The sequence below is a fragment of the Meles meles genome, chromosome 15 (assembly GCF_922984935.1).
Source record: "Meles meles chromosome 15, mMelMel3.1 paternal haplotype, whole genome shotgun sequence".
In the NCBI taxonomy this organism is placed as follows: Eukaryota; Metazoa; Chordata; class Mammalia; order Carnivora; family Mustelidae; genus Meles; species Meles meles.
In genome coordinates this window covers 11,174,834-11,196,002 of record NC_060080.1, presented here as the reverse complement: position 1 = coordinate 11,196,002, position 21,169 = coordinate 11,174,834, and the positions used below count along the sequence as shown (strand labels likewise).

Sequence of the window (21,169 nt, the reverse complement as noted above, 5' to 3'; positions counted from 1 at the left end):
AATTATTGTATCTTTCTTCATTCTTTTTGAGCTGGAGGCTCAGAGTTTACATCGTGTTTGCTTACCTACACTGGGACCGTCATGACACTCCTCAGTGATGTCCCTGGTCACGAGTCTTTAGTATTTCTCTTGCAGTGCGATTGCGCTCGGATCGGATCAGCCTCATCAAGGAGTGTATCTGCCAGTCCCCCACGTGCTACAAACAGTCTGCCAAGCTTCTGGGCCTTGCCGAGTTGCTGAGGGTAGCAGGTAAGTTTTGAATGCTGAATTGCAGAGGAAGGTTTCCATGCCATCCTTGACATCATCCTGGGCAAAGGCCAGAATATGTGCTTGCCGGTGTCGGAATGCCACTCTTGACTAAGGATTTCTCTTTTCTGCAAAGATCGACGTATTAGAGGAATGTGTCCCCATACCGAGCTGCTGGTCCCTCTGTCCTTTAAACGAGGACAGGCTTATTCAGGGTGCTAGGAGGTGGTTGTGAGGTCAGGCGTAGAAGCTGGGATTAATATTTGTAATCAGAAAGCTTAAATATAGAAAAGCCAGCCCTACCACTCACCTTCAGTGTCCAAATTTGGTATGATATTTTTGAGTTTGTGCAATTTCTTAGAAGAACTTGTGCATTTACTATTTGGTGGGGTTTGCACATAGGTGATCGTGCTTCATCATCTATTAAATGGTAAGGATGATGGTATTTTTTCTCATCTTATAAGGGGAATTCAGGACCAGAGAAGCCTTGCTCGGCAGGGTTAAATAGCAGACCCCGGCTCCCAAAGAAAGTCTGACTCTGCCTTTCATGCTTCTGTAACCACACTGTTCTGCTGAGCAGAGTCTCTTAATCATTTCTTTTGTATTTTTGACTTACAGTTATCTCTACAAGAACAGTTGCTGGCCAGGGGCGCCTGGGTGGCTCAGTCGGTTAATCATCTGCCTTCAGCTTAGGTCATGACCTCCGGGTCCTGGGATTGAACCCTGTTTTGGGCTTCCTGCTCAGTGGGGAGTCTGCTTCTCCCTCTGCCCACCCCGCTGGTGCTTCTCTCTCTCTCTGTCTCAAATAAATAAAACTTAAAAAAAAAAAAAGAGAGCAACAACAAATAGTTGCTGGGCAAATATTTTATAAGCTGTGGTTTGAAGTTGGGCTCATCCAAACCATATATTGTAGGCTCAAACAGGATTTCTGTTTGTATTCTGAACTGTAAGGAAACATATATTTAGTGTAGTAGGGGACATATATTTATTAGTTTTTAAAATCTTAATATAGAGGACTCATTCTGAAGGTCTGTCATTGTAGTCGATTTTCCTGAGTCACTCGTCCAGAAGCAGAGAATCAGCACCTTTACCCGTGGGTCTGTTGGCAGCTTTGGACCCCGTCACCCATCGTGAAGCATCGGGGATGGCAGAGGAGAGGTTGGATTTGGTCAGAAGGCTGCTTCGGTCCTGACTGCCCCATACACTTGCAGAGTGACTTTAGCTCCAGTTTCTGTCTTGGGAAAATAGGAGTGATACTCCCTGGCTTCACCCTCCATGTTTCCAAGTCCCCCTGAATGAGCCAATGCTAGAAAAGCATCTTGTAAACTTCGAAGCAGTCTGATCATCACAGAAGACTTTCATAAGGAAATTTCTCCGAAACTAAGGAAGCAGCTCAGGGATGCTGTCAGCATTTTTTATGCACCTACAAAGACCAATTTCCATTTTTATCCTCTGCCATGTTGACATGGAAACAGGAATATCTGTGATCTTGGTAAATTGTAGGAATTTTTAATGGGATTAACAACCTTTCAGTCCCCTTCTCTGCTCTTTTTACATATTGGCTCTTTCATGATGTACAGTGGCCTCTTGTTAGCTACATTTTACTGATGAAGAAATGGAAGCAGAGACAGGCGAGGTAGTATCACTGTGCTGAGTAGTTGGGATATAAGGGTCTGGTACACCCAGCTTCTGTCCTCTGGGAATTCAGAATCTTTGAGGGCTGAGAAAGCAGATAATTACGCTGCAGCACAGGATGGGGTGTGTGCTTGGCTTCTGCATACAGATTTCATAGAGCTTGGAAGAAAGGCAATGCTAGTATTTTGCCTAGCGAGGAGGGTAATTAAGAAGGGGATCCCAGTGCTCGTGACACTTATCTGAGGCTTGTAGGGCATTCTGATGATCGACTGCTGCTTTATAAACCACTCCTAAGATTTCATAACTTTAAAACAAAATCATTTAATTTTTACCTCTCTCAGTTCTTGGAGGTTGACTGGGCTCAGCCAGGCAATTCAGGATCTTTTATGAAATTGTACCTAGGTAGTGTCTAGGGATGGATTGGCTCATCTCAAAGTTGCTTTATCCATGACTGGCACCTGGTCTGGGAACACTAAAATAGCTGGGAATCCAATAGCCAGGGCTGAATCTCTTTGTGTGGTTTCTCCTTGTGGTCTTTCCATATGGTGGCTGCAGAGTACCATGGTTCTTAAGTGGTGACTGACGGCTCCCAGAGTCCGTGTTCTGAGAGAAACCAGCAAAAGCTTCTTGGGGTTTTCTGGTCCAGCTTTGGAATTTGGGTGGTTTCTTTGCCATCATGTTTTATTCATGAGGCAATCATATGGGCCCTTTCAAGTTTAAGGGAAGTATGCATGGGCTCTACCTGAAGACTTGACTGGGTCTGGATGGTCTGCTTCTGAGCTGGCTTACTCATTGGGTGGTTGGAGGAGACTCGGTGTCTTTTCCTGGCTGGTGGGAAGAGGCATCAGTTCCTTGCCACATGGACCTCTCCACAGGGTTTCTTAACTGTTCTGTCGACCTGACACCTAATTGCCCCTTAAACAGTTGATCCATGAGACAGCGAGGAGGAAGCTGCAATGTCCTGTATGATCAGTCTTGGAAGTCACACATCATCATGTCCACCTTATTCTCTTAGAAGGAAATCACTAATAAGCCCCCATCAAGGGGAGGGGCAACGAGCTCCATCTTTAGAAAGGAGTGGCAGAGAATTTATGGACATAGCTTAAATTATCTTTTATATACTCAAAGCCTTGTTATGCCACCATTAATCTTCTGTTTTTCAGACTAAATATCTGAATCATTTTCTTTAATAGATGTCTTGTCAGGCCATATTCTTGACCGTTAAGAATTTGTTTTGCTTTGTTTCACTTGTAATATTTTTCTAGATCATTTTCTAGATTATTTTTTTGTTATGTTTTCCCATTTACTCACCTGTTTGGTTTGGAACTTTCTAGAATTAAAAGCAGTTAAATATTTGAACTTCGGAGTTCAGGGTGACTAACCCATCTTCCTATAAAAGTTTATATTAACAACAATAGTAATTCTCATTTTATGCTTTTATACATACCTAAGTTTCATATAAAAGTTTATATTGACAACAATAATCTTGTTTTATGCTTTTATACTTATCTGAGTTACTTCTTACTATGTCCCTTATAGCAGAGTTATGACACTTATTTAGAATGTGAGGAAATAGGAATAAATAAGCTAATTTATTGAAGATTTCATAGTTAAGAGTTTTCTCACTTTGAATCTTTTATTATTTTTTTTTTAAAGATTTAAATTACTTATTTGATAGAGAGAGATCACAAGTAGGCAGAGGGAGAGGAGAAAGCAGGCTCCTTGCTGAGCAGAGAGCCCGATGCAGGGCTTGATCCCAGGACCCTGAGACCATGACCTGAGCCGAAGGCAGAGGCTTAACCCACTGAGCCACCCAGGCGCCCCGAATCTTTTATTCTTTGTTTCCTCTTTTGTTTGTTTGTTTGTTTTTTGGTTGTTGGATGGTGGTAATCAATGGACCCATTACTTAGAGTTAGCTGATTAGGAGATTTAATTATATCTGCAAAAATACCTTTGCAACCTAGTCAAGTTGTCTCATGAAAAAAAGAATCGCCCCTGGCCCTTTTCATTTTTGATTTAGATATTCTGAATATATGAAAACATTTCAAGAGTATTATCTAGGAAATAGGTTTTATATTAAGTGTGATATGTGCATTTATTATTGAGAAACATTTTACGTATTCCATTTCCAGTGTTACAGAACATGGGTTTGTTATTCTAATAATAGTATTATGAATCATAGTGTTTTTTCATTTAAAAAAAAATCTTTTTCGATTAGTTGTGGCCAATATGTGGATTTCATTTAAACCTATGCAGTACAGGTTGGAGATTAATGGTGACATATTTTTAAACTGATTTCAGCCCTTTCTGTGATATATTTTTTCTTCCAAACCACATTGTAGCCTAAAAATGCAGGAGCCATTGGGTATTTTCTTTCTTTTTTTTTTTTTTTTTGGAACTATTGAAAATAATTTTAAGGTTTCTTTACCTCATTAAAATATAAAACATGTTTTACTTTTTTTTTAGTCTCAAGTATACAAATTGTGTTTATGTTGTAACTTTGAATTATTTGTCTTATAGTTGAAAATCACATTCTGGATAGAATCTCTACTCGTTTCACTGAGGATATATTTTTTTTGAGCCCCAGTTATGTGTGTGACTTGATGCCAGCTACTGAGAGTTTAACAAGGATACAATCTCTGTCTTCAGAGACCTTAAATTCTTATAGAAGATGTAGATTTTTAAGATGATAATCTCAATAAATTGGTATTCACAGAGTGAAAAGTAAAGGAACATTTAAGAGGGACACTTAAACCACACGTTTCCTGTGAAGAAATCTGACATAGAGATGTCAGAGAAGGACATAACATCTAAGTTGACATCCAAGAGTCTTGAGAAAATTAAGATATTTGGATTAACGTAAACTGAATTTTGCTATGTGTTCTTAGAGCCTAGATGCTTACGAGGATAAATAAAAGGTAGTACTGTTAGAAAAACTCTAAAATTCTCTCCAGTTTACTGTGTAAGTCTCCCCACCTTGTTATTGTTATTGATTAATTATAATTAGAAACAGAACATTCAAAGGGCATAATATAAAGGAGGAAATAACAAAAACCTTCAAGTTCTTATTGGGAGGAAAACTTTTCTCTACGCACTTAGGTTGGAATGGTTGGTCTGGGGCTGATACTTGTCATTGATCTCTGAGGAGACTGAAAGCTAATTCCAGGATTAATAAATAGATTGGAAGGTCAAAGTTGCTGTGACATTTGTCCTATAATCTTTTAAAAAATCAGTCTAAGCTCTACCGTTTATTTTTTAATTAATTAGAAACACAATGTTAATGAGCTCTTTTATCAATTGATGCCGCCACAATCTTTAAGTGATTTGTGTGTGTTTATAGGTGAAGACCCAGAAGAAAGGCGTGGACAGGTTCTGATCCTTCTAGTAGAGCAAGCACTTCGTTTCCATGACTACAAAGCAGCCAGTGTGCATTGTCAGGAGCTGATGGCCACAGGTGAAATAGACAAATTACTTAACACTTGGCTCAGGTCCAAATAATGGAAAAGGTCTCTTCTGAAATCAATTGGCCTGATTGGGAAGCCAGCTACATTTTCTTCAAAAGACATGAGAAACATTTTATGAGCCCTGATCAGTATGTATACCATGTGCTTATATATTAATATAAGTACTTTAATGGGCTTGGAGTTACATTTTAGCTGAGATCTTGGTTGCTTTCTGTTGCCTAATAAAAATATGCTCATAATTTTAAGAACGCTTTTATGTAAAATATTTTAATGCCTTTTCATGTATTTGTTTTATAAAAGAAAATTTAAATGTTCTGAAGTATCTATAATTCATGAGTAGTTAATATCTCTAGCCTTTGTTTTTAAAGGGATAGCATAGTGCTTTTCAAACTGATGTTGAGAAAATAGGAAGTAGTATGCGATCCTAAAATTTTCTATATGGAAATTCAAAGTCTGTTCTCTGGAAGATCAGATTTTTTTGTGGCATAATCTCACTAAGAAAGAAGGTATTCCCCAGTGGGGTTGAAAGTGATGGTGCCTTATCATAGACTCTCTACTAAATGATCTGCTTTCTGTGGCTGTGGCTGTGTCTGAGTATATGAAAACCCAAGCAATCTTTTTACCTACTGTCTATGAGCTTTCATGGTGAGCGGTTGAAAATGTCGTGCTTCACCTCATGATAAGTCACGGAGCTGTGCGTTTAGGAGCATTGCACTTTTTATATGTGTACTGTTAAAGAAAAATACTCTTCTGACATTTCTTAAGAACGGTAAAGAAGACTTTATTTAGGACTTTTGCAGTAGATGTTAAAAGTATTGCAGTAGGTGAGAGAGGTCGACTTAACTCCAAATACAGAAAAGACAGCTGGGGACTTAAAGCCAAGAAGCATAGGGAAGGGTCAGTGGATGTAAAACTCCATGAGACATCAAGTTCAGTAGGATTCTTGCTGATCTGACCTAACAGGATTCTTGGGGAAGGCAGGCCTGGATGATCAAATTCAAGGATGAGAGAGGAGGAATTTGATCAGATAGCAATAGTTATCAAGGGTGTAGGATTATCGCCAGTGCTGGACTATGCAGGCTCAGTCAGCGTGGGCCAAGGTGTGGGCCTAGTTGTGAAGAGGTTTCAAAGGAGCCTGACCAATGTTTGGTCAAGGAGAGAATCTTTGTCAGTACATCTGTGAAAATGTTTAAAACTCTGGGGGAAAAACTCAGTGCTTTATCACCTCAGCATTAGAAAATCAGTTTCATAAAAGAGCTACATTCTGTAATACTATGTTAATAGTAACTAGTTAGTATTAATATTAGCAAATTATAGTTATTTAATATTAACTAATAAGCCAGTATTACTATTAACCAATATTGGGTTTGTAACATTAAGTTCAGAGTAATTATGGTGTTTTTGAGAAAATAGTGTATTGCTTTAAAATTATTTAGAGAGTTTTCTAAGAATTTTATTCCCATCAGTGTAATACCCGGATTTTTACTTAATATATTTAGAGAAATTATTCTGGACCAAGGGCTTTGAACTTAGAAAAAACAAACCCTTTCAAACTAGAACTTGGTACTTAAAAAAAAACAAACAAAACTCTTTCAAACTAGAACTCCTTCAACTACAAATAAAAACATATTTTACGAATCTGGAGTATAAATGTGTAGGACAAAGATCTCTGCTGGGAGCCAGGGCTGACTGTATGCTTTGTTCTGTCCTTGGATCTCTCTCTTCTGTAAAGTGAATGATTCTGTGTGGCTGCCTATCGTAATTTTTCTTTTCTCACACTTCATAGTTTACGGAGTGCTTTTAAATAGAAATGTTATTTAATCCTTCAACAACTCAAGGAGGAAAGCACTGTTATTGTCCCTTTGTAGCAGTAGAAGAAGTGTGACACGTGGAACTCTCTCCAGCTCACACAAGTGCTAAGTAGCAGTGTTGGGCCATACGCTCGGGTCTTCCGAAGTCAGATATCCAGCTTTTTACTCAGCGTCAGAGCTAAGTCGACTATTTATAGTCATTGCTAGGTATTCTAAAATGAAGCAGAGTTTATCAGAAAAACATGTCTGGGATATTGCTGAACTTTCTGGATAACAAACAAGTCTAATATTTCTTTCCTATTTTAGTTCCTTATGTATTTCTGGTTATGAAAATGTTACGTATCACTAATGACCACAGTTGTGCTTTGGTGACACAAGACCTGAGCAGAAAGCCATTGGATTTCTCGCTTGGAGACTTCTCTTGTGGAAATCAGTTGTTTTTTTTTGTTTGTTTGTTTTTTTTTTGCTTGCCAATTTTGCAGGTTATTCTAAGAGTTGGGATGTTTGTAGCCAGTTAGGACAATCCGAAAGTTACCAGGACTTGGCCACTCGTCAGGAGCTCATGGCGTTTGCTTTGACTCATTGCCCTCCTAGCAGCATTGAACCTCTTTTGGCAGCTAGCAGCTCTCTCCAGAGAGAGGTAAGTGTTCCCAATAAAGCAAATCTCGAACTGTATGAAATGTATTTTGCTGGGTGTGTGGATCTGAGATTTGTGACCATTTTTTAAAATAGTAGAATTTCAATTTATGGAAGAAAAAGAGCTCGTCACTTATGTGAAAAGGGATTTGAAGATATTAGGAAATAAAATAGTGTTTTTGGCTTATTATAGTAAGGAAGAAAGGGTCCAAGGCAGGTATGAGAAAAGCAGGAAGTAATATTAAGAAGTAAATTATTGAATGTAAAGGGGGAAGTTAATGTTGAGAACAAAACATAAGAAATGGTCATGTAAAATGTATTTGAAATCATAGGACTTAAAACAGTGGTGACAGCATTCTCTAGAGGCCTGTTGGGAATGGCAGGGGAAAGAGTTTTGGTTGGGGAGATGCTAAATTTCCTCAAATTCACAGACTAGATCTGCCTGAGGGTGGATTAATGCTCTTGTTGCAACAATATAGGAAGAGATCAATACAGGATATAAGACTATAGGAAGGGTTTCTGGAATTCTCATTTTCATGTCCTTGTCATTCTCTACGTTGTATACCAGCTTTTCCACCACTGGTTCCCAGTTCTGAAACTGGGAAGGTATTCAGAAAGTCCTGAAGTAAGCCTGTTCCCAAAAAACTGTTCATTATGAAATAGCAGATTTTTCCTCAAAAGAGTCCTTTTAAAATTTCCAGTCTACATTGTGAAGTGCCATGAATTTAAAAACACAATTCCTTCATAGTCGGTCATGTTCTCGTTCCAGATTCTTTGTCAAAAAGTGAATTTCCAGATCCATCCAGAAGGCGGGGAGAGTATCATTGTGTCACCGTTCACTGGTAGAGTGCAGCAGGAGGTGAGTTAGTGTGCCTGGGGGAGGAGATTGAAGCCGGCCGGGAGTGGAGTGAGCTGGGCATCGCCTGGCCCTGCGGATGGGGTGGAGAGACCATTTATCTTCCAAACTTTTTTGTGTGTTTTGTCAAATGCAGCATTCATACATTAAAAAAAAAAAAAGTACACGAAAGTGTTCAACTCAATACATTAGCACAAAGACAGCATCCATGAAGCCACCAGAGAAACAGTGTATGAGCAGCCTTCTGCAAGTCCCCACACACCGTCTCCCATTTTCATTTCTGGCCCTTCTTTCTCCTTCCAGAGATCACGGCTGTCCTGACACCAGGTCTTTGTGGCCTTTGTCTTGTTCTAAAGAATTTTAATGCCCCTTCACACTTCTCCCCATGTGGTGGTTTACGTTCACCCGTTTCTATACGGGATGGAAGTAGCCGCCCCCCATATCCTTCGGGAGACTCGTCCACACTCTTACACATTTATCCTTGCTGCGGTGGAGGACTGCCGTGTGTGCATCTCCCAGCGCGTTCCATTGAGGACTGGCGCTGGGGTCTGTTCAGTTTCGGCTAAAACTACAGCTGCGTCCTCACACGCTTCACGTCGCTGTTGCTCAGGTCGTGCCTTGTCTCCGGCATCTGCTTCCCCATGCTGGAGGTGGAGGCTAGCAGTTGTCCGTAGTTGCAGCCTCGCTCAGCAACGCCAGATGATTTTCCAGAGTGGTTTTACCGATTGCATTTTCGACAACAGCGCTGGGGATTGCCGTTTATTCCAACTTAGCACTTTGGCATTGTTAGTTTTTTTAAAATGCTACCTGTTCTCTTAAGTATTTAGTGGTACTTATTTATGATCTTGACTTGCATTTTTCCCATTGCTATCGAGATGGAATTAGCTCAGGAGAGATCCTCTTTTTTGAGGTACCTGTTATATTCTCTTGCTCATTTTCTACACGATTTTTCTCCTTTTCCCTCACCTCATTGAGATTCTCATGAATAATAGTCTGTCTGAACCACTGAAGTATGTACCTGTCTCAGGATAGTTCATCCTGGGAGACAAAGGGGGGTGTACACACCCCTTGACACCTTTTGGTCATTGTTGGCTCTGTGACATTTCCCTCTCCATGACTATTTCTAACAACATAAAATTAGCATTTTCTTTTTTAGGTTGAAGAAAGTAGCCCAGTGTTTGATATTCTAATAAGGTCAATTAAGAGATGATAACCCTCTTTATAGATTGGTTTTCCACAGGATTCCTTTAAATGGTTAGCTTCGCTTTCAAAATGTGAAATGTAATTCATAATGGAAGATGTCTATTGTGATGAGTGAGCTGTGCCTCATCTTTTTTTTTAATTGGCTGTATCCATTTTCCCAAACTAATTTGTGGTTGCGTACTACGTAGTTACTTCTGGAAACCTGACACAAAGCAGCTGTGGAATTAGTTGATGGAGTGACTTAGTTTTTGTGCAGAGTGGACTACGCTGCAATTCTTTCTTTTATATTAAAATTCACTTTAACAGATGTATTGAACATACCCCTGAAACCCTGCTTCAGTGCTTAGTGATCTGAGGATCTCAGAGTGGTTTATAATGGGACTTTTCTGTCTGGGAGGAATTTTCTCCTGTTCTTCTGTGATGGTGACTTCGGGGTAGCACCGACCAGTATGTTTTCCCACAGTGAGGGAGACCTTCTGTATCCCCACTATTCAGTATCGCAGCCACTAGTCACATGTGCTGTTGAGTACTGGAAATATGGCTAGGGCACCTCAAGAATCAGTTTTTAAACTTAATCTTAATTAAGTGAAATGGACATAGCCACGTGAGGCTCCTGGCTACCAGCTGGCTACCACAGTTGCAGAAGCTCAGACACGGAATGGAGCCTTGCCTCCTGCCATCAGCTGCAGACAGTGGGCTGTGTTGTTGCATTCCCTCTGGATGGAAGCCCTAGCATTTTTCTAGGAGCCTGGAGTGTTGTGGACATGTTTTGTCTTTGGCATGTCGTGACTTGTAGTCACACTGATTACTCTTGGTTTGTTTTCTTCACTGGATATGAAAGCACATTAAGTTCTCTGATGTTTTCTCTGTGGGATCCAAAGCAGTTCTTATATTGGCCAGCAGTCCCAAAATGTTTGCTATATTTGGAGGAAGAAAGTTGGCCAATTTTACTACCTTTCAAGGCCCAATTGAAGACCCATTTTCAATGGCACCTTCTTTATCCCAAGTTTTGTGTCTTTTTTTTTTTTTAAGATTTTCTTTATTTATTCGACAGACAGAGATCACAAGTAGGCAGAGAGGCAGGCAGAGAGAGAGGAGGAAGCAGGCTCCCTGCTGAGCAGAGAGCCCGATGCGGGGCTCGATCACCAGGACCCTGGGATCATGACCTGAGCCGAAGGCGGAGGATTTTAACCCACTGAGCCACCCAGGCGCCCCTCCAAGTTTTGTGTCTTTTGAGCCTTTCGTCCCTCTTCACTGGTTCAGCCACATCTCTCATCCTTCTGTCTGTCTCTTTTTAGCCTCATCTTCTTTCATGCCTCCCAAACATGCTCTGGGTTCCAGTCCTACCGAACTCACCACCATTCTCTGGCTCCGTCACACCTTTGGTGTCATTTAATGCAAGTTTTCTTCTCCCTCTGCTGCCCTTCTTGCCTTGTGCTCTGGTCATCTTTCTTACCCCCCAATCCTGTCTGAAGTATCATTTCCTTTGGAAAGTTTTCCTTGAGTCCTCTAACTATTCATCCTTCTTTATCTCCCACGTACTCTCACGTCATTGTGTCAGCTCTTGTGTGGTAACTGGCAGGACGCTGTTTATGTCTGCACTCTCTCTGTAGAGTGGTTGTTACATAGTGAACACCTAGGAAATGTTTGCTAATGCTCACTTGGAAGCTTCACTGCATGAAGATTAGTCTGTGGTAAAAATTAATTAGAAAATAGATTTTAGCATGAAGATAAAGGGGATTTCCCAATTGATTCACATATGTGTGCTGTGGTAGCTACTGAGATCCTATTGTGTTTTGGCCCATGTAAGGGTTGTATCATTTCTCTCTTCAGCTTAGAATTGCAAAGTATTTCTGCTGAGTTCAGCTCTGTAAGTTTATTCTGAATCCCCATCCTTCTTTATAAAATCCAGGAAAAGCCTTTGTGACTTTTGGGTTTCCTGTTTTCTCCTTCTACAATGAATTAGAAAGTGTCAACCTGGCCCTTTAATGGCTTCTTTGGAAAGGGACCTGCTGTGTCACTGCAAGTGGACGTGTATTTGTCCATTAGTCTCTTTAGTAAATGAAGGAGACCACAGTCGGCCTTAACGCATTCGACTTAGCAAGAAAAAGAATTCTTCCAAAATATTCTTTTTTTTTTCCTTCTCCTTCTCCTTTTTTTTTTTTTTTGGTAACTCCTTAAAAGCTTTTTTTGTCTTTGTTTGTCCTTTTTAGCAAATTGTAAGAAATTTAGATCTTCTGAAATGCAAATTCAAACCCTCAATGAACATATTACAGCTTTGATTCTTAAAGCACATTTTGGAATATTATAGCTACTATTATTAGATTGAAATGCAGTGCTTAGCTGTAAGATGCTGCGTGTTACACATTAATAGTAGATATAATAACCGCATTAAATTATAACCATAAATGAGAGCTGACGATATGTGTAAACTGCTTAATGCTCAAGACTTTCATTACTCAGTTGTGAATATACTAATTTTTATTTACGTATCCGGGCAAAGTAGAGGTGTAATTGCCCCACAGTAGCATTTGCATTAGTTCAAGTGGAGCCTACAAGTGTGAAGATATTGGCTATTGTCCGCGTGAACAAGATATTACTTTATACATAGAACAGAATGCATACCAAAATTACAGTTTTCCAGTTTCTTATTAATGTTGGTTATTATGTTTTTTAGATGTAGCAATATTCCACCATTTAGAGTGTATTAACGTTTGTTTAGCTAGTATTTGTTATATCACTTAGCCAATGGTGTTTTCCCCCAGATAAATCTAATTAGATTTGGAAATGGATTATGTATAAGGTTCCCATTAAAAAATCATTTTCACTGTGGGGAAACTTGTTATGAACATTTTAAGTGGCTATATAGATTTATACAATTGGACTAATTAATGTTTAGAACTGGGGCATAGGCTAAGCATAGTGATTTTGGATTTATAAAAGGATTGTTTAGAAATATCTAGAAGTGAGCAAAATGGCAGCTGTCCTTCAGGATCAGAGACAACGCTTTCTTTTTCCATTCTCCTGTTCATGGACATTTGGGTTGTTCCTACTTTTAGGTTATCGTGAATAATGTTGCTTTGAACATTGGTGCACACATCTCTTTAGGGAAATGTGCTTTGATTTCTTGTGCACGTAGCTAGGCATGGAACTGCTGATTGTGTGTGTATATGTGTTTAACACTTGAAGAAATGGCCAAATTGTTTCCCAAAGGGGCTGCACCATTTTCTTTTCCCACCAGGAGGAGTTAAGATTCCTGGGGCACCTGGGTGACTCAGTGGGTTAAAGCCTCTGCCTTCGGCTCAAGTCATGATCCCAGAGTCCTGGGATTGAGCCCCACGTCGGGCTCTCTGCTCGGCAGGGAACCTGCTTCCTCCTCTCTCTCTCTCTCTGCCCCTTGCCTACTTGTGATCTCTGCTGTCAAGTGAATAAATAAAAAATCTTAAAAAAAAAAAAAAAGATTCCTGTGTCTCCACATTCTCATGAACACTTATTACCTGGCTTTTTCTCGGAAGCTGTTCTCGGAGATGTATGTGATATCCCATTATCATTCTGGCATGCTTTTCCCAAGTAACTAAAGATAATGAACATCTTTTTATATGCTGCTGCTTATGGAGCTGTAAGAGTTTTGTTGTAGTGTTTTGTTTTTTAAATTCTGGATATAAGTCCTTTCTCAGGTATATGATTTGAAAATATTTTTCTCTCCATGTATGACTTGATTTTTTAAAATTTTCTTAATGGTAGCTTTAGAAGTGCAAGACCTTTTAATGTTGCTGAGGTCCAGCTTATCAGTATTCTTTTATTGCTTCTGCTTTTGGTGTTTTAGCTAAGTAATTGGTGCCTAACTCAAGGTTACAGAAATTTATCCCTGTGTTTTTTTCTAAGAGTTTTATAGTTTTAGCTCTTACATTTATTGAAAAGTAAGTAAAAATAAACCAGTTTTTGTGTGAAATAACCATACGTTTGAGGAATATCTACATTTAAAAAGATGAATTTAGAATTTCTTACCATACATAGGGGAGGGACTATGGACATTGGGGAGGGTATGTGCTATCGTGAGTGCTGTGAAGTGAGTAAACCTGGCGATTCACAGACCTGTACCCCTGGGGATAAAAATACATTATATGTTTATTAAAAAAAAAAAAATTGGAAGGGGAGGTGAACCATAAGAGACTATGGACTCTGAAAACAACCTGAGGGTTTTGAAGGGTCAGGGGTGGGAGGTTGGGGGAACAGGTGGTAGGTAATAGGGAGGGCACGTTTTGCATGGAGCACTGGGTGTGGTGCAAAAACAATGGATACTGTTACGTTGAAAAAATAAATAAAATGGAAAAAAAAAAGAATTTCTTACCATACATAAAAGTTCAGTGGGATGGTTTTTGTTTTGTTTTGTTTTATGTTTTATGATAGTTTATTCCTTCTTGAAGGATTTTAAGTCTCATGTTTGGTATGCACAAAGACAAATTAATATTTTGAAGTTTTAAAGGAAACAGTTTCATCTGGAATGGATTTTTGTTACAATTATCACTTTACTGTCTCTTTTCCCTTGGTGTTTTAGAATTTTGGTTTTTAAGCTCTTTGTGGAGACATCCTGTTCAGTTTACTTTTTAGCTCCCTAGACCCTGTCTAAGGATTCTGTAGTTTTGTGGTTTTCCTTAATCTAAACCCTTGGTGGCTTCAGTCTAGAACCATGTCCTATAGTAGCTTTTGACATGGGACTCCCTCTTGTAATGTTGAGGATCTATGAGAAATAAAAGCATGGAGCCAGTGAAGGGTTTGGGCCCTATCTTAGTTCTCTGTCTGTCTAGACTTACAGTTTTACATAAATACATAGTCCCAGGCAGTGAGTCTGAGCTTCTTACTGAGGATCCTTTCAGTTCACAATTCTCTAGAAAGGAGCATCTGGCAACCACTGCCAGCGTTGGAATTCTGAGCCCCCAAATGTTGAATTCCATTGAACTTGAGTGCTTTTCCACCCTTTTCATCAATTATCCTCAGTATTTTGGAGCACAGTGAGCACACTCATGTTTCAATGAGTTCATTTCTCCATCTTAACTGGAATTTATAATGTTTTTTTAAATAGCAAAAATTAATATATGCTCTTATTTTAGGAATCCCTTTAAGAGGAGACATGGTTCAGGCAATTGACATTATTTGGTGTATTTTATTCCTAACAGCAAAAAAAAAATGAAATGTGAAACATCTGTGATAAAATATTAACATTTGTTAACTTTTGATAAGTATTGGAAATTTGTGGTAACTTTGGTTTTTCTACTTTTTAAAAAATGTGAAATAAATTACATGTGAATTAATAAACTTTTATTTATTTTTTAATAAATTTTTATTTATAAATATAAATATATTTATATATATATTATATTATATATATATAATAATATATATTATATATAATATAAATATAATATAATATATATAATATATAAATATATAAATATAATAATATATAAATATAAATATAAATATAAATAAAATATAAATATAAAAATAAAAAATTATAAAATTTATAAAAATTTATAAATTTTTTATAAAATTATTATTTTATTTATTAATAAAATAAAAAAATGTGAAATAATAAACAAAAATAAATTAGTATGATAAATTCTTTCTTCGTTCTTTCTACCTATACCATGAATCTCACTGCTTAGAGGTAAAACATATTTAAGTTTATTAAAAAAAGTTCCAGATTTTTTTTTGAGTATAAAGAGATGTGCAGCTATTGTCTGTCTCCTGAAGAATTATTATTTTATCTTATAAACTAAAATGGAGTCATACTGCATATAATAACTTGAAGCTAATTTTTTTCATGTGATCTTATTTGTCATGGATATACGCTTTTCTCATTATATACAGACCATTTCTATAAGGGTGGGTTAGTGTTCCTTTGATGCACGGACAATGATTTATTTACCTTTTACTTTGTTTTTGAACATTTAGATTGTGTTTGATTTTCCTCTATTTTAGACTGAGCTGCCCTGAGCCTTTTATGTACACATTTTGCATAGTTACACTAGCATTGCTCTGGAATAAAGTGGTAGAAATGGACTCGAGGTAGAGAATTTCCTGTTTTCTTGGGGCGTGCCCTCAGTAAGTTTGTGTAAGTGCTGAGTCTGCTTTCTCCGGTGTTGTGATGCCAGCACATCACCGGGAACAGACTAGCTAGGTCTTCATTACATTTTTTTTTTTTTTTTGGGGGGGGGATAATGTTGCCCAAGGAATATTTTCTTTTCTTTCTTTTTTTTTTTTTTTAAGATTTTATTTATTTATTTGACAGGTAGAGATCACAAGTAGGCAGAAAGGCAGACAGAGAGAGGAGGAAGCAGACTCCCAGTTGTGGGGCTCGATCCAGGACCCTGGGGTCATGACCTGAGCTGAAGGCAGAGGCTTTAACCCACTGAGCCACCCAGGCGCCCCCCGAGGAATGTTTTCTATGGGAGCCCGAGTTTATGGTAGTCTGTGATGTCCGCGTGCTGGCTGATAACACGGCACCAGCCTGATTCAGAACACCTGGGCATGTCAGTCAGTCAGTCAGTATTGGTCACAGGTGACCAGAGGAGGATGTGCACTGCCCATTGTCGTGCTCATGGCATTATGTGTTTGCTCGGTCGCTAGCTTGGTGGTCAGGAGTGTGCAGCCTGTCATTCTGATTGGCTCGGAGAACCTCTGTCACAGATTTCTGCTCCTCACAAAGGCTTAGGGCAGCTGCCTCCTTTTACGCCTCGGATGGCATTCCGGCTTTGTTCTTTCGTCCCGCCCTTTCCTCATAGGGCTCATGCGTTTCTAACACATTTGTTTTGTTTAAGTTTCTTTGACTCTTTTCATAACAAAGAAAATACGGTTTTTACTTTTTAATCTTGCCCTTTAAATCCACTTGAAAAGATAACTTTCTGTAAATAATATTTTTTTAGTTTCAGTGAATTCCGGGGGATTCAACAGTTTCCTTTCCTTTTTTTTTTTTTTTTTTAAGATTTTATTTATTTATCTGACAGAGAGAGAGAGAGCGCGGGCAGAGGGAGGAAGAGAAGCAGGCTCCCGGCTGAACGAGGAGCCTGATGTGGGACTTGTTCCAGGGCTCTGGGATCATGACCTTAGCCGAAGGCAGCTGCCTAACCAACTGAGCCACCCAGGCGTCCCCCTTTCCTTTTATGAGGAGGCCTGGTGGACAGGACCACTTGGCCCTGCAGGGGCTCATGCGCACTCTTCTGGGGGACTTTTCCTCTGCTGCTGTTTTACACTAGCAGTGGCCTCATCTCCTTTTTCTCCTGTTACTTTGCCCTCCTCACCACGAAGCTTTCCTCCTCCCTGTTTTATCACAACAGCTTGTGTTTGGATCACCAGTGACCACTTGTCGCTAAATTCACGGGTCACCTCTGCCTTTATCTTATTTGACCTTGGATACTCACTTGTTTCAGGGACAACCTGTTTGTCTTCGTTATGCCTCCTTGTCCGCTTAGTCTCATCGTGTTTGCTGCTCCTTCCTCATTTGCCCAGCTTAAGTGGTACATACCCTGGGTCTCAGTCTTTTCAATCTCTGCTATGCTCATTCCGGAATGATCGCACCCATTATCGTCACTTTAAATATCAACTTTGTGCAGCTGAGTCCCTGCGTATAGCTCGAGCCCTGGTCTTCTGAGTTCCAGGCATGTACGTGTGGCCGCCAACCCAGCATCTGTACTCACCTTTCTCGCGGACTTCCATGTCAGTGTGTTCAGCGGGAGCCGCTGATTTTCACTCCCCGTGCGCCCCACCAGGCCAACGTGGTGCTCCTTCTGGGCTGCGTCCTGCGTCAGGACATGGCGGCTCCATCTGTCTCGTTGTTTAGGTCATAAACCTTGTTGTCATCCTCAGTCCTTCTCTGTCCTACATAACACATGCGGTCTGTCAGGAAATCCTGTCGGCTCCACTTTCCCAGTGGACTTGGAATTGGGCTATATTTTACTCTTACCACGGCTACCGCCCTGGTCTAAATTCTCCCGGTGTCTCCCCTAGAGTTTGTTGGTGGTGTCTCTTTGTCCGTCTGCTCGAGTTCTTTTCCTTGCTGCGGTCTGTACTCAACAACGCAGCCTGAGTGATTCTTCAAAAATACATCAGATCGTGCCACATTCCTCAGAGTACAAGTTAAGTTTTTATGATCTCCCTTCTACAAGAACACCCACAATCTGTCTTCCCTACTGGGTGTTTGACTTGATCTCTTCTCTCCTGCCCCCTGCCGTCTTTCCCCCAAATTTGGCTTTGCTCAGCATACTCCGGTCTTGACCTTCTTGCCATTCTTGAAACATTCCCATCAAGTTCTCCCTCTGGGTACTTGTACTTGCTGCGTTCGCCCTGCCATGTTCTCCTCCCACATATCCAGATGACTTGTCCTCGCTTCTTCCAGGTCTCTGCTCACATGTCTCCAGTCTCCTCAGTGAGAGCTTCTCTGGTTTCTGCATACACACTTCCACACACTGTATTTTTCTCCCTAGCTCTTCCCCTATCATTGATCTGATAGACTTCTCTGGCGTGCTATTTATTTTTTGTTTATCTCTTCTTGGAATGTAAGGGGAGATCTTTGTGACAGGAGCAATGTTTTGTTCACTGCTATTTTCAGCATCTAGAACGGTGTCTGTTCTTGTTATACTTAATGTCAAAAATATTTGTTGAATGTGTGAATAAAATAAATGAAGAAGTTTAAGACATAGATATGACGGGTTGGGGTAAATTCTGTTATTATAAGGAGAGGAATATTTGAATGGGGTCCAGTTTGATAAGTTCTCAGTTCATTGGTGAAATAAAGCAAATTTCCTATTTGCCTTTCTTTCCTAATGTACTGTGAATTCTTTGAGAGCAGGGACAATGTCTTAATCATCATGGTAACTCTGTTGCCTAGCACTGGGTCTTAAATATAATAGGCATGCCAGAAGTATGTGTTCAGTAGATTTATTTTGTGGATACATTTAGTACTGCAAATCATTTATCAAAAGTGATTTAAAAATTGGGTATGGTGAAAGAAAATAAAAATATACTTCATATGCCTCTATTTTTCCTAACTACATGCCTCTTAGTCTTGGTCCAGGAATGCTAGGAGATTCAAGAAGGTTTGATTCTCAAAACCTCTGACATCATGTGTCAAATTTGGTGTGTGTGTGTGTGTGTGTCTGCTGTGACTTTGTTCATGTATGTGTACACATGTGCGCATTTTTTCTGGAGAAAGGACTTACAGCTTTCATCAGAATTGTATAGGGGATTCATGACTTGCAAAGGTGAAAAACATCTAAATTGTAACCTGGCCTGTTAATTAGCAGATGAACTAAAGCAGAGTCAGACTTTATAATGAGTGATTTATTTCATGGGGATTTTTCTCCTGCTTCTTTTGACAGATCCTTCTAAAAGTAGCAGCGCTAGTAATGAAGATTGCATTTTTAATATTTTGAGTTCAGGGTGAAATTTACTGTGTTAGGTACAGGGACGAGCTTTGGATCATCTAAAGATCTGTTGGAGGAGAGGGGATAGTGGATGAGTTCAGTTTGAGAGCTCTTTCTAATCTTTACCTAGCTTTATGTGTACACCAACTCAGTTTATGGTGGGCAAACAGATTTTTCTCATTAAATTAACACGTGTTACCCGACACCAGAGAAAGCAACTCCAAAATGGATTATTCAGTACAGTAATGGTTCAGCAAGTATCGTTTCTGTAAGCCAAGCTTGACATGGGGAGCTACTCCTGTTCTTATGAACCTGAGCCGTAGTAGTGTCTATTGGAGAATCTGAAAGATACTATTAATGCTTAGTAAGTTAACCTTTGAGCTATGTAACACACTTGACATTAATGAGATTTCATGTTAAATTTTATGCTGGGAGTTGTTGATTTGGTTTGGGGGATTAATCTATTTCTGCTGTTACACATTCTAAATTAATTAGCAGTGTGCAACTATGAATATAAAAAGTGCCAGCAGTAATCATTTGAGGGGTAAATTTTGCCTAACCTCTTTCTTCTCTCCCCATTACATGTAGTTGAAAAAAAACTCTTTTCTTCATTCATTATTCTAGTTACTGTATAATCTTGGTAAACTCTCCTCAAGGTTGATGCTTCTTCTGTGGTCCAAATGAGCCTTTGATTTTACTTTACCTTTTGTAATTCTCATTAGGGGACTCGCTTACAATCCTTTTATCTTATACATTTCTGAGCATGTGAATTTCATTGATCTTGTGAAACAAACTTTTAAGTTTTGTATATCTGAAATTTCCTGTCTTGAGGTCGCCTGTCCATATGAACTAGAAGTACAGTTGAGGTTCATCTTATGAAATGGAATAATTGTTGTATGGTCTGCATTTTTTGATATTTTTCAACTGACTTGATTTTCCTCTGAGTGAAGTGGCATTGTGTTTAAGTGCCATATTTCTTACCTTGTTTGTATTTTTAATTCTATACTTGATTAGTTGATGGCATTCAAATCCTTCAGTATACCCTCTTGATTAAGAAGATGAACAAGATTTGAAAATGTGACATGAAGTCTTATTTGAATAACATTTAGCTACTATCGGTGCAATATATTAGGCTTTAGAAAGTGTACCCTCCAACAGATAGACAGTAAAACCAGACTTCTCATACATATCTATGCATACAAACTACAGGTTAGGTTCACATACTTTGAGGATACACATACTTTGAGGATGAATAAACACAGTCCCTAACCTTGAAAAGCTGCTCTCTGATTAGAAAGACAGACAACAACAATAACAACAAAATCAGAGTATCAGTATATTATGGTAAATGCATTAGAAGGTTGCTTCTAGTGGTACAAGTGCATAGGAGAGGGAGTAGTGCACTGTTGTAACAGGATTTTACTTACAGCAGAAATATCACATGTCAAGGAAAATATGAAAGAGCATGTGCTCTTGTGGTAGGCAGTGATTTCTTAAATATACCAAAAATGCTAATCATAAAGTAAAAAAACCTGATGAATTGGAGTAATTTAAAATGTAAGTACTTCTATTAATCAAAAGATAATATTAAAACAATAAAAAGATAATCTTTTTATTATTTGCAATTCATACATCTAATAAGGGATGTGTATCCAGAATATATAAAGAAGTACAACTGAATAAGAAATATAAGTAATCGACAGAAGGACGGGCGAAACACTTGAACAGACACTTCACAAAAGAAGATGCTCAAACGGCCAATATATACATAAAGAAATAACTCAACTTCATTAGTCACCAAGGAGATACAAATTAAAACCACAGAGAGATAACTATTTATATACTCACTGGTAAAGCTAAAAGGAAAAAAGAAATGTAATGCCAAGTGTTGGCATG

General features: G+C 39.0%; 1 protein-coding gene across 2 annotated transcripts in view; it reads left to right on the top strand.

Annotated features, from left to right (window-relative positions):
- NBAS (NBAS subunit of NRZ tethering complex) overlaps positions 1-21,169 on the top strand; it is a 339,756-nt gene that overhangs the window by 175,050 nt on the left and 143,537 nt on the right. For both annotated transcript variants that reach the window (XM_045979111.1, XM_045979112.1), the window contains 4 exons: positions 136-249; positions 5,222-5,335; positions 7,639-7,796; positions 8,562-8,651. In XM_045979111.1, coding sequence (XP_045835067.1) covers positions 136-249; positions 5,222-5,335; positions 7,639-7,796; positions 8,562-8,651 — 476 coding nt within the window. The remainder of the gene's footprint in view (positions 1-135; positions 250-5,221; positions 5,336-7,638; positions 7,797-8,561; positions 8,652-21,169) is intronic.